Source organism: Rosa rugosa, chromosome 5 (assembly GCF_958449725.1).
Source record: "Rosa rugosa chromosome 5, drRosRugo1.1, whole genome shotgun sequence".
Taxonomy (NCBI): Eukaryota; Viridiplantae; Streptophyta; class Magnoliopsida; order Rosales; family Rosaceae; genus Rosa; species Rosa rugosa.
In genome coordinates this window covers 18,309,958-18,323,802 of record NC_084824.1, presented here as the reverse complement: position 1 = coordinate 18,323,802, position 13,845 = coordinate 18,309,958, and the positions used below count along the sequence as shown (strand labels likewise).

General features: G+C 37.8%; 2 protein-coding genes across 2 annotated transcripts; one reads left to right on the top strand and one right to left on the bottom strand.

Moving 5' to 3' along the window:
* The first annotated feature begins 33 nt into the window (after positions 1-33).
* On the top strand, positions 34-3,910 carry LOC133709381 (uncharacterized). The gene is made up of 8 exons (XM_062135104.1): positions 34-523; positions 979-1,248; positions 1,566-1,692; positions 1,867-1,928; positions 2,034-2,261; positions 2,874-2,995; positions 3,200-3,338; positions 3,549-3,910. Exons 1-8 carry the CDS (start codon positions 182-184, stop codon positions 3,708-3,710), a joined length of 1,452 nt encoding a protein of 483 aa, XP_061991088.1. The 5' UTR covers positions 34-181; the 3' UTR covers positions 3,711-3,910.
* Positions 3,911-5,050: 1,140 nt separating this feature from the next.
* LOC133708076 (BAHD acyltransferase At5g47980-like) lies at positions 5,051-6,440 on the bottom strand. Its single transcript, XM_062133526.1, has one exon. The coding sequence runs from the start codon at positions 6,417-6,419 to the stop codon at positions 5,109-5,111; it is 1,311 nt and encodes a 436-aa protein (XP_061989510.1). The 5' UTR covers positions 6,420-6,440; the 3' UTR covers positions 5,051-5,108.
* Between the last annotated feature and the right edge of the window lie 7,405 nt (positions 6,441-13,845).

The window sequence follows — 13,845 nt, the reverse complement described above, 5'->3', positions numbered from 1 at the left end:
ATTTTTGGACTCAAAACGACTTCTGAGTAGGTCGTTTTAGTTCTCAACAATTCAAATACAAAAGAAGAAAACCACAAGAAGATCCCAAAACACTGAACTCGACTCTTATCTTTTTCTGTTGTGCAAGTGTGCAACTCTCTCTCTCCCTCCAAAACCCACTAAACAGTCTAAACCCATAACCATGCTCTGCTCCTTTCACTCTTCTCTCATCCTTAAACCCCTGCTCAAAACCCATAAACCCTTAACCATAACCTTATCTTCCCAACCCAAACCCCCACCCAGAAAAAGACCCACCTTTGATGGTGGTGACCAGAGCCCAAAACCCACATCCAGAAACCGACACAAACGCTCCTACGGAGCCTCAAGAAGGTCAATCTTGAAGACCCTGAAGCAGGAGCAAGTCACTTTCACTACTCCAGTCCCTGATGACCCCATTGTGGGCATTATCGGCGGAGGCATGGCCGGTCTTGCTTGTGCTCTCTATTTGGAAAAACGCGGCGTCCGCTCCACCGTTTTCGACACGGTTGGCCTTCTCATTTCCTTCAAGTCATTATCTTTCCGTGGTTACTGACATTTTATTTGATGAAAGTTTGGTTCTTTTGTGGATTGTTGTGATTGCTTTACTGTGTTTGTATGTTGGTTCTTCATGTTTTACTTGTTTATACTCTCATTTTCTTTTTTTGAGAAAGACATTGCCAAACGAGCGTACTTTCAAGCTTAGTCTAATAATTCTCTTGATTTCTTAGTACCCAATTGAGTGATTCAACTTAAACTAATGCCTTTCGGTGCATCTACTCAAAGTTACAATGTTTACATTTTACAGAAGCTTTTTATGTTTTACTTGTTTTTACTCTCATGGCTAAGATAGCTTACTACATTTACTATGAAAGGCGCTTTATTTCAAGCTTAATGTAATAATTCTCTTGATTTCTGAGAACCCAATTGAGTGCTAATGCATTTCAGTACTATATATGTTAGGGGGTCCATGGTCTGGGAGGAAGAATGGGAACGCGGATAGTAGATCCTCAGCCTTTGATATTTGATCATGCAGCTCAGTTCTTTACGGCCAGCAATCCTCTGTTTGTTGAGTTGGTTCAAGGTTGGATGGAGCAAGGTCTGGTTCGAGAATGGCAGGGTACAATAGGTGAGCTTGAAGTGGGTGGTAAATTTGTGCCACTTCCTTCTCCTCCTCCAAGGTATATAGGTGTTAATGGAATGCGCCCTGTTGCTGACTCACTATTGTCTCAGGTAAACTCAGCTCATTGCTGACGGTATTTGGTACATAATTGAATCATCATTTTAGGCATTAGATGATATGAAGATGGTTCGAATTGAAAACTTACTGTCTTTAAACATAAAGTTTGATTACTTCAGTGGCATGGTTTGCCTTGTTATGATTTGATCTTTATTGTGTAACAAGACCTTTAAGTTAAAGAACTACATTCATTTGAGGCTGAAACATTTGCGTCCTCAGGGCTAAGTCAGGATTTGTACCCTTCTGTTTGAGGATCTCAATTCCTCTTAATATCCATTGTTATGGCTGATCAAAATGTCACTTGGTGCAGAGTTCTATGATTAATGTGGAGAGACCCACCTGGATCAGTAAACTTGAGCCATTTAATGGGACGTGGTACTTGAGTGAGAATGGAAAACCTCGTGGGCAGTTCGATGCAATTGTTATTGCACATAATGGTAATATATGTAGTGCCTTTATCATTTCTTTTAAGTCTGATTTTCTTGCTATTGTCTCTTCACATTTTGTGGAGCTCCTTAATTTACTTGTCTATATTTCATATTCACAATGTTCCTTGTCTATGTGCTTGTGCATGACTATTTACCCTATTTCTATTATTTGTTTACCAACAGGTAAATGTGCAAACCGTTTGCTTGGTTCGTCAGGCTTACCACTAATTGCAGGACAGATGAAGGTATATCTTATATCTGTTTGATCAGTTAACACTCAACTTCAATCACATCTAGTTGAATTCTCTTCAACCGTAGTCTGCTAATTCCTTTCTGTTGAATAATGGTAGAGGCTGGAATTGAGTTCTGTATGGGCTCTCCTTGCCGCATTTGAGGATCCACTTCAAATCCCCGGTACCGACACATTTCCTTTCGAAGGAGCTTTTGTAAAAGGGGTTGATTCCATCTCCTGGATGGCAAATAATACCAAAAAACTCCTAGGCTCCCAGAGTGGTGGCCCTCACTGTTGGACCTTTCTCAGTACTTCAGCTTATGGAAAGCGAAACAAGGTTCCACAGGTTTGTTTCAACGCAAACAAGGATATTTCAAACATTGTTTACCAAGCACAGATTCAAATCACTTAATGTCTTGGACCATAACTTGAATGAAATGTCAGTTATTATGATTCCTGGAATCCCAGTTTAGACCACAGAATTGCCACATCTCTCACTCACTTAGCAGACAGGTAGAAGCAAATTAGTTATGGTGATACCAACTAAATTCTTTGATTAAGATAATCATGTGTTCTGTCTGTTCATGAATATCATTGGTGGTAGGATTTGTCATGATCTATACTTCAATAGATAATTTGACATGATTTGGTATTTCTATGGATCTGTCTGCTTCTCTGATGTGGATGTTGCTGTTCTATAAGGGCAGTCGAAAAAGGAATTAGGAGAAAGCAGAAGGGATAATGATGTTCAGATTTTATTTGTCCGAGTTATTCATTCCTATAGAAGTTTGAAAGCATCATAAACTTTACAAACAAAGACCTATGTAGAAGACTAAGGTGTTGCATATATTCATGTACAAGTCTAATTAACTTTGTTTGTCTGCATCCAATATGTTTTAGCTCTTTCTGGATTACACTGTTGTGGAAATAATGTTGTGTGCCAACTGTTGTTTATTAGGAGAATATACCAACTGCCACAAAAGAGAAGGTGACAGCAGGCATGCTTATGGGCGTTGAAGAGGCACTTGGATTACCAAAAGGATCACTTCAGACGCCATTTTATACCCGACTCCAGTTATGGTGAGAAACTGCACTTGGCAACACTATATGTGAATTTTTATCATGTTCCAGTGAGGTCTTGTAACTGAATTGCAGTCCAGAAGTAAAGTTGTGGTGATTGAACCAGTCAACTGTGGAATTTTGTTAACCGTAGTTGTGGGAAATGACTGTAATTCAGAATGCTATATTTACTGAGTTTATTTCCCTTGTTGTAATATATGCAAGGGGTGCGGCTCTTCCAACTAATACTCCTGGTATCCCCTGCATCTTTGATCCGCACGGAAGGGCTGGTATATGCGGTGATTGGTTACTTGGTTCGAATTTAGAATCAGCAGCCATAAGCGGAATGGCTCTTGCAAATCATGTAAGTAGCTCTTCAACTTTTATTCAAAAGAGTTGTGACTGTGAATTTTATAATATTTATTAGGAATACACTGTCTCTATAACTATGCCTCTTGCACTGTGAATATGATCAAATACACTAAATTCACTGCATTGCTTCCTTGACTTAGCGAAAATAGATGTCTCCTTAGCTTCATATCATTCAATCTTAGTAAGGCTTTTCTGGTTTCAGATGGCGGACTATTTCCAAAGCGGTGGAGACCGTCCCGAAGAGTTTTCTGTTGGTTTACGCAGCGAATTTCAACGACTTAAAGGACATGATATAGGCCAATTTCCAGGGTTGGCGCCCGTAAGCGAAACACATACAGCGCCAGAGTTGCAGCTTACCACTTAAAAATGCATGAGAGTAGCAACAAAGTCGCTCACAAAAGTTGTAAAACTGTGTAATGTAGCTCAAAAGTGAATGCAGATTAGGAATCATATAGATAGCAATTGCCAAGTTCGTGATTTGGTTTTTGTATATTGTCTTTGATTTAAAGAAATGTACCAAATTATGGAAATTTTAATATAAAAGGAATGGAACAAATTTTGTTATCTTGTAAATTTTGTAACACAAAGAAAACCACAAGAACACCAATACTTCTGGAACTAGAAGCTTCGGCCTTCAAGACGACCCAAGGTCAGAAATTTTCTTAATTATTTTGATTTTGGTCTTCTGGAAATTGCAATTTGGAGCTGAAATTAACCTTTTATTATTATTATTTTTTTATTTTTTATAATCAGGTTTGTGATGAATGAGCGGCGGCGATCAAGGCCATTGCCATGGCGGCCATCATTTGGACGGCCAGGTTCTGTGGCTGCAGATGTGAATGCTGAGAGGAAGCTTCAGTGGAGTCTAAGGTATAAATGTGCAGGCCTTTGTTTTTTTTTTTTTTTTCTGTCAGAATGCAATGAAATTTTTTTTTCTGTGTTGCTGGTTTTGGCAATTTGATATTTTATTTTACTTATTTATTTGGTGAGAAGTATATATGGCAGACGCTTGCAAGCTGTTGCTTCGGCTCCAAGAAACCATGTTCTAATCAGTTGCCACTATCTGTGTAAAGTTAATATGCTGAATTGTATGCTGTTTATGAATTTTCAGAGTGCACTGGTTAACGATGCGGTAAAAGAGTGTTACAAAGAGTAAAACCTTGGATTAGAAGAGAGCTGCAGGTTCATCTTGGAGACCGGAATCCATCTGTTGTTGTTCATGTGGCCACCTCGCTCTTCATTGCAAGCCTTGAAAAGAAGCATTGTGTCTCTTCAGGGAAACGTAATGTACTAGATAACTTCCTTGAGCCATTGCGCCCTTTCCTCTTCGATCGAACTGATATGTTTTGGCATGAACCAAGGTAGTACTAATGACCTTGGAATGAATTTTTATGGCATTTGTGTTTGGTGTTTCTCCTAACTTGAATGTACAAATGTCCAACTCATTTGGAAGTCATCAGTTCATTGTGTTTCAGTTAGGCTAAAACACAATTTCCATTAGCCCAAGTTCATATTGCTTAAATAGGAATATCGTTGATAATCGTATGTTGCCTAAACAGTTTAATTGACTTAGTATATAAGATTAAAAGATGCGTAAGAAGTCAGGATTTAGTGTAGCAATGTGATATGCATTTTTTTTTTTAAATAGAAGTTGAATTCATTAGATCAACAGCCAAAGGCTAGAGTCTACCATAACATATGCATTACTCTTGCTGTATTTAAATAATTTAGATGTATAAAATGTTGCATAAATATCTGTGGCTTAATAAGATGAGATGCTTGGATTCAAAGATGCATACGCCAGCAGCTCTTGATCACACTCGAATAGTTTCATGTCTTCTTGGCTCAGTCTTACCCAGGACTCTATTCCATCACCGCCTTTTGCATCCATCAGAAATACCATATTCTTGGCAGGTGGAATACCTGAGCTCACCCAAATTGGTTTTCCCCACCCAAAATCTGCAGCCTCGTATAGTGGAAACCTACACCAACTTGTGCACGCATACAAGTCCATGTCATCACTAGTTAGCATTCTTAAAGCCTCCATCTGAGGCTCACATATCACCGAAATATCCTCACTCAGTGGTAGTCTTTTTGCTTGCTTGCAAAATTCTTCAATGCCTTTCCTTAATTCAGCAACCAAGCCATGTAACTCTGCCTCAGCGTCCTCTGCCCTCGCAATAAAGGACCCAATAAAGTTCCCAACAGAGTCATTTGGTAGGGGAGGGACTGTTCTGTTTCGAATGTTCACATTTTGGTACAGTGCCGATGGCCTGGATGAGGATCCGAAATTTGTCCTTGAAGCCTTCATTGCACATTTCCAGATGAGTGCTGCTACCGTCTCCACCTTTGTAGCTTGTTTGACACTCATAGAAGGTGCTTTGGTCTTAAGAGCAGCAATCTTTGAGCCATTGAATACAAACCTCTTTGTTACGGACTTGTCATCTCTGATCTTAAGATTCTCAAGAGCTGGTGGAGTCATCGAGATATCTCTTGGTGGGGTTATTGACACGGTGTTAAAAATAGGACACACTTTCTGGCCAATCCCAGAAGCAGTATTGGCCCAACTTCTGATGAATGTGCTCAATGTGGCTGCATCAGCTATCTTGTGAGAAAGACATATGCCAAGGCCGATTCCACCGCACTTAAAGTAGTTGGCTTGAACATGCAGCACACATCCCCTGCCTTCTAGAAAGGCTTCACAATTGATAGGTAGCAACTGTTTTAGTACCTCGTGGTCTGGTGCTTTGAGAATGTCAGAAAGAAGGCAGCTGACTTGAGCTTCAGTGAAGCTTGCCCCATCATCATTGCAGTCAATGGAGGAATTGTCTTTGATTCTTCCAGCAAATGGATAGAAGCGAGTTAGAGTTTCAGATAGCGATTTCTTTAGCTGCAAGCTTCTTCCAGCTGCAGCAGTATGATCACTTGTGGTATAGAAGAGCAGCAACGGAATGTAAGTAGCAGGAGCCAGTTGGTCCAAGAGGGAAAGATTGAAGGTTTTCAATTGGATGGGAGTTGGAGAAGAAGGTTTAATGCTTTCTTTAGCAATAATACCAATCTCCATAGTTGCCATTTTATTCTTGCTCCGAGTGTTAATAGGTTTCAACTCACTTTGGAAATGTGTTTAGCCTCTACATGTTTATAAGCACAAGCACAACAACCCAACTACTCACATGCAAATGCTGTGAAGGGAAATTTTCTGAATGAAATTACGTACTGAAAGTTCTTTCAGTTCTCCTTGAACTCTCAATTCACGCAAATGTTGTGAAGTTACTAATAGTTAATGAGTTTACCAAAATAACGATACCTTCGATGAATTCCAATAGTTACTAGTAATTATATCAAAACAGAGTACAATATAACTCATGTAACAATTCAAATTGATTAAACATGTCAAATTATTAAGCACACTTTGGTCATAAACTGGTGTCCTGCAACTGCAACTGTGACAAGCACCTCTATGATGCCTAAACTACAACTCGTCCAAGCTACTAAAATCCTAGATTCCAACTCCCTACAAGATCAAACCAAAGCGTAGCACCCGCTCAGAATATTCTCTGAACTTTCAAAGTCAAATCATGAAAACCAATGACCAACCAGGAAGAATTGCCTCCCCTTCTGGTTTAGGAGCAGCAGTCTAAAGTCATGTAGAATGCAAAAGAATAATGGGAATAAATGTATAACAAACTAATGGCTCCGTTAAAATGACAAGTGGATTTATAATTTATGCACGTCAGTAGCAAATATTAAGATAGAACGAGGGATAAACATCAATGTACACTTTTAGTAACTTCAACGAAAGAACCATTTGAACGCTCATGAGTACCAGCATATTACTGAACATCATGTTCTTACATTATTATGTGTAATACTAACATCTGGTTCTGCAAATCTAGAACGAAAAACTGAAAAATGATCTAGCTAGAGAAGACATCAACCTGCATTTCTATTGCATCATTCAACTCGATGTGGCAGGAATGGTCACTGTGATATGTATTAAGCAGACAATATTGCAGTGTTTCAATTGAGACCATGGCGTGCCTTTGCTATCTTTAAATAGTTTTAAGTAAAATGTCTATGAACAATACGGCACGCATGAGCATATCAACGTGTAGTAATGACTTTATTTTTGCATCAAACACTATTACAGAGATAATGATTATACCTAAACTGTTGGCTTCCTATTTGGTTTAAAGCGCGCGCATACACACACACAACCATTTGAAGTGACAAACCATAGCCATTACAACATAACATAAGATGATTTTTATTTATATGAGATCAGTCTTGTTACTCTTGTGAGAGCCGGACCGGCATTACAATAATATAAGATAACAGCAGAAAGAATAATAAAAGTCAAGCAAATACCAAGACAGGAAAAAAGAAAGAAGTCGTACACCCTTTGGAGGGAGTGATTCCAAATCTAGGGATTTGTGTTAGACAACAACACTACTAACTAGCAATTATTAAACCTTATAATCTCTCCATCGATCCAAACAAGACCTAACAGATTTCAAATGCATCGGAAGAGCAGATATCAAAATGTAAATAGAGTGAAAATGTGGAGTAACTAACTAGATCAGTACTTGGCTACTTGCACAGAGAGGGACAGCTGGTAATTGTTCTTCTGGATATCAGCTTAATTTGCTGGACCAATGCCATCTATTGGGTTTTGAGTCGTCTCTTTGGCTGCATGATAATCAGGAATCTGGAGTAGACTCTCCTCATACATAATCATTTTAGAATAGGCACTGTCAAGCATATCCATAGTCAATTTTGCCACAACTGTAGTAGTTTCCATAGTCAAGAATGGGAAGAGCCATCTATCATGACCAACAAATCTTTTAACCCAGCAAGCTATGGTGGTGAAGAAGAAGAAAAGCGGCATTGGCAGCATAATAAACAAATGCATGCCGAGATTGGCCTAAGCAGCATGATGAATAGTGAAGCAGCTGCTAGTCCTCTTCTTAGTGGCTTGAAGATGACTGAGGTGTTGGCTAGTAAGTCCATATACATTTGCAGCTTTGAAATGTACAGGACTGTTCACTTTCACAATCGCCGGGTTTCATTTGTTGTCTATGGCATCTATCTGAGTGATTTGTCATCATCCAATTAATAATAGTACCATCATACCAGAATTAGGGCAACTATAGGGCTGGCACAGATCTCCCTAATTATAGTATGGGGGTGGTGGTGTGTTTGGCTCAAAAATTGTTTTCGTCAGCGGCCTGAACCCCAACCCTCCTCCGACTTGTTGTCCAGCATATGGACCTTCCAGTGTAAAGCAGTTTATGCCTTTGATATTAATGATCGAGTAGAACTAGACTTCCTATGTAAGCATGGAGTTCACTATCGCAGATAAGGAATATTCCAGTACTTTTAAGTTGGTTGGATTCAAGATCAAGCAAATCTAGCTCACAGAATCTTGATTGTTCTTCTACCAAGAATGTAATATTATCTGTAAATAAGCCCCTTAGAAGGAAATAATTTGCTCGAGGCAGAACAATAGTACGCAGCCTTTGAAAAGACCCTTCTTGCAGAACCCATAAATCAACCTTTAGAACCCATAAGTCAACCTCCGTATACCTATAGAACTCGTTGAACTCAATTTTTGATCAGAAATGCAAACTAAACCATTGCTTGAACCATATACTCTGAAGCATTCTTCGGTCCACAAGGGATGTTTTTACTCCAAACAATGCTCAAATGTTTCATTAGAAAAAAGCGATATGAGTGAGCGGCCTATGTTATCTCCATGGTGAGCAATTAGATAGAGATGATCGTGATTCGTGACGTTCCTGTTGAGATGTGTGGTAACAAAGCTTGAGCTGCGAATCAAATTATTCCATGACTTGCTTACACACATAAACCGAACGAGGGATTTGGCGGGCAGTCTTGCTAAAATGTTAATCAAAATATCTTCACATATGAAATTGTTTGGATGCGAGTCGTTCATATCCTGAAAGAAAACTAAAACCAAATAAAGTTAAAAATTATGGATCATGAACAGAACAATATTTGCTGTTATGTTTGACAATATTAGATTAATATTCAGACTCTCCTATTTTATACCTATAAAACAATTTGGTTGAGCCTAATTGCCTTGGGATTAGGAAACATAATTCAAACTAGAAATAGAGAACCAAAAAAAATTGGCTGAAGAACAAAGAACCTTTTTTTTTTTTTTTTTGAATAGAAGTTGAAATTCATAAGATCAACAGCCAAACGGCTATAGTCTACACAGCTTACATAAGAAAACCAAAGCAATAGTCTAAGCTAAAGCAAACCTTTTTTTTTTTTTTTTTTTGAATGAGAGAGGAAAATTCCCCCCAAATTTATGAAAAAAAAATATTAAAAAACAAAAGAAAGAAAGAAGAAAGTCGAAAGACATCTGACCAAAGAACCAAGCAAAAAACTACCGAAAGCGAAAATTAGGAAGAGCCTCATAAAATCTCTATTGCAAAGAGAAGCAACAAAATCCGGGGGCGAGTCCCACCAAACCATAGTTTCTGAAGTGAGACTAAAGTTTGCAAGAGCATCTGCAACCTGATTCCTTTCCCGAAATATATGAGAGCATCAGAATTGCATTTGAGAGATGCGGTGTAAGCAGTTACCCCATTCCACTCGATTTGCCAAGGCACCAAATTGGGTGATTTATGAAAATGAAGAACTAGAGTTGAGTCAGCCTCCAACCACACATGTTTCCAATCTCGAATCCAAGCTAGCTCAATTGCTTTAATAATCGCCATTATCTCAGCTGCCACTGAACTTGGAATGTCAAGAATCAAACCATTAAAATCTCTGGGATGCTCACTATTTAGCAAACCTATACAAGAATGATTAAAACCTCGCCTTCTACAGAAAAGAAATCATTCAACTAGCCATCAGTTGCCAGACACGCAATTGTGGTACAAACAAAAACTAGAAACATCATAGAAGACATATAGAAGTTTAATCAGACTCACACTGGCTTAACGAAGTCTAGAAAGAAAACTAATAAATAACTAGCTAGCTCCTTCCCTTTCGAGTTGGAGCTGTCGAGCTTTGGCCATAACTGTTTCTTGGTTGCCTTTTTCTTCTTAGTACCATTATCAACCTTTGCTGCCTTCTTTTTTTCCCCATACGGCAGCTTGTTCTTACTACCAGCAGGCCTGCCTCGCTTTCTTTCCAACTGACAACTATTATCCTCATTTTGCACCACTGGCACCAGCCCCAAGTCCTCCCGTTCCAAATTCAAATTTCTTTTCCCCATTGCGAGGCTTAGCTTCAATTTCTTAGGTGAAATAGAGACACCCTCCTCCTCTCTACCTCGCCGCTTACCTGTTAGCCTCTTCGGGATCATCACCATCTCTGGCAGCTCTCGAATATTTGCTTGACAACGTGGTCGCTGCAACAAAGCTGCCGGATTATGAAGCAAGCGCTCCGGCAGTTGGTTTCACTACTAGCATAAGCCTCATAGAACACTGTTATTTTTCTGTATCTTTTGCTCTAGAGGATATGGATAACCGTATCTAATAAGTATTAGATACGGTGCAGCCACAGAATGAGTATTAAGAATAGATTGAAAGAAGAAGAAAGAAGAAAAAACTCTAAGAATACTGGAAATGAAAATCTTAAGTCAAGGAGGTAAAGGAAGAGATGGGGAGTGGTTATCCCCATATTTTGAATGAATCTGATGCATAATTGGATATTCAGTAATATGCGTGAGAGAAAAATTTGGGATTGCTCTCTCTCTCTACACCTTATCTACAAGAACAAGTTATTAATCTTTTCAAAAAACGAAAAAAGAAAAAAGAAGCTATTAATTACAAAGATTTTTTTTTTTGGTACAAGTTAATTACAAAGATATTAATCTGCAATACGGCTGAAAGAGTTTTAATAACATTAACTTTTTTCTATTTATCTATTAATACAAAAAACTCTAATAATATTTTAAATAGAAAAAAAAATTAAAAATATATAATTCTGTGCAATACGGCTGCAAGGAAGGGATAATTAATTTGTAAATTTAAATATGTTAAATGTAAATAATTTGTTAGATAATATTACTTCACACCTTTAACTGTATGCATCTATAAGATAGTTATCTGAATATTTAATATAATACATTAATTTAGTCTTTTATTTAGTAATGAATACGGATTTTTGCCTTTAATAAGTGTATTAGATTATTTTGTTGATTGGAAAATGATTTGTGGCCTCAATGAGGCCTAAGATTTTTGGCCTCAATCTTAGGTGTCATGCCATGTCACCTACACACATCAACTATTTGTCAAATCATGCTATGTAACTCTTGAGAAAAATACAATTTTATCCTTCCAAAATCTGATGACTATGTTATTTTGGCTTTCTAAAAAATATTTTAGTTTTTTTTTTTTTGCATTTTTTCTTTTCATTACACTCATGCTTAGATTTCAATAACAATTTTTTTCTCCAATCAAGAATAGAAAAATTTCATGTAATTCAGTCAATGGATTTGCACATACATTCGATCACAATAGATTTGCTTAACACATGCATATGAATTCAACCTTTGTTGGATTCTTGTAAATTTTGAAAATATATAGTGTGAAAAATACATATTCATACGATTATATATATATATATATTCTTTTGTTCATTTTTTCTCTTTATGTAGCTAGGGTTTAAATTATATTTGAGTTTTTTTTTTTTTCCCCCATATATTTAGATTGTAGATGATAATTAATGGCTGTTACTAACATGAAATTTTTTCTTACCTCTTAATTTAGACATATGTATTTTCCAAAATCAATTTATTAATGCTAGTTTTTTGGATGAAATTAATCAATGTTTGGAAAGAAAAGTTAATGCCTATTTCTTGACACCTAATTCAATTTATTAATACTATTTGGAAAGAAAAATTATAGGAAAGAATTTAATTAAATTAAGAAAAATATTGGTCAAAAAATTTGTAGACATATCTCTTAAATTAATACCGTTTCAAAAAAAAAAATCTCTTAAATTAATACATAATTAATAGCTTATCTTTTTTTTCGTCACCTAATTAAATTCATTATTGTAATTAATTCACCCCCTAACATCTAAAAGGAAGTATAAAAGGGTAGAGTTGGTGTTGCAATAGTATGATGTGGCAAGATATATTATGTGGAATTAAAAATAAAATTTATATTTGCTTACATGGCATGACACCTAGGATTTGAGGCCACAAATCTTAGGCCTCATTGAGGCCCTATATCATTGCCCTTGTTGATTATATTTTTTGTTTTGTCATGGTTATCAGTACCCATAGAGCAAAGAATACTAAAAATATAAAAGGGTGTTATTTGCTCGATCTACTCAAATAGCACGGTTAGTAATGTGTATCCAAAGGAGGGTGGCTATTAGCCAATTTTCTAGTAGTGAGCCTCCCCTAAAGATAGGTCAGAAACATGACCTAAACTAGCAAAATGGGCAAGTCTATCCGCCACACTATTTTCTTCTCTGAAGATATGTCGAATTACAATAGCATCAGAAGCAAGTACATAATCTTTACAATCATCAATAATTCGACTAACCTCTGAGTTGTCCTCCCCTCGGTTATTCAGGGTATGTACTAAAACCGACGAGTCACTCTCAACTTCGACTTCACGCCATCCTTGGTGAATAGCTTGGAGCAGCGCTGCTCTACAGGCCTCAGCTTCACATTGAAAAGCAGAACCTGCATTCGGTAGAAGCCTGGACCACGTAGCGCAAACCTTACCCCTAGAATCCCGCACAACAACACCTATCCCACCTCGGCCCCCATCTCGCTGGAATGACCCGTCAATATTCACCTTGAATCTACCACTGGGAGGGAAGGCCCACTTTGTTTTCTCCCTTCTCCTAGGCTGTCTTGCTTCCTTAATTGGATGCAAACGTTGGTATTCCAGAAGAAGTTGGTTTGACCATGCAGAAGCATGCATGGGATTAAATATGCTCCCATTCCACACAATATGATTCCTCTCTACCCGCCATATAGTCCAAAGAGACATGAAGAAGATACACACCTGTTCCAGGATCCATGCACGAATAGAAGTTGAGTGATTGTTCCTTGCTCGCAAACCAAGTGCACCGAAGAGCCAAAAGCATGCCACCACATTACATTCTTTGAATAAATGTAAATCGATCAGTCTCGACATCACATTTACACAAAACACATACCTTCTCTGGAAGTTGGACTCTTTTCTTACTCAACGCTTCTTTGGTAGGTATAATTCCACACATTAAACGCCAAATAAAGGAACGGACCTTAGGTTGGACATTCACCCTCCAAAGCTTCTTCCAGAATGCCATCAAAACTGGATGTCCCGCCGAGGTAGATGCTTGAAATACTGGAGAGGACAGTCTTCTAGTGACATGACATCCGCTCTTGACGTTATACATCCCACACTTGTCATAATGCCAAACAATCCGAAAGCAGAAGATGAAGATGAAGAAAAATGATCTCTCTAAATGTATCCAGTAAATATCCAAGTGCACCCAACAAAATTTTTACACCC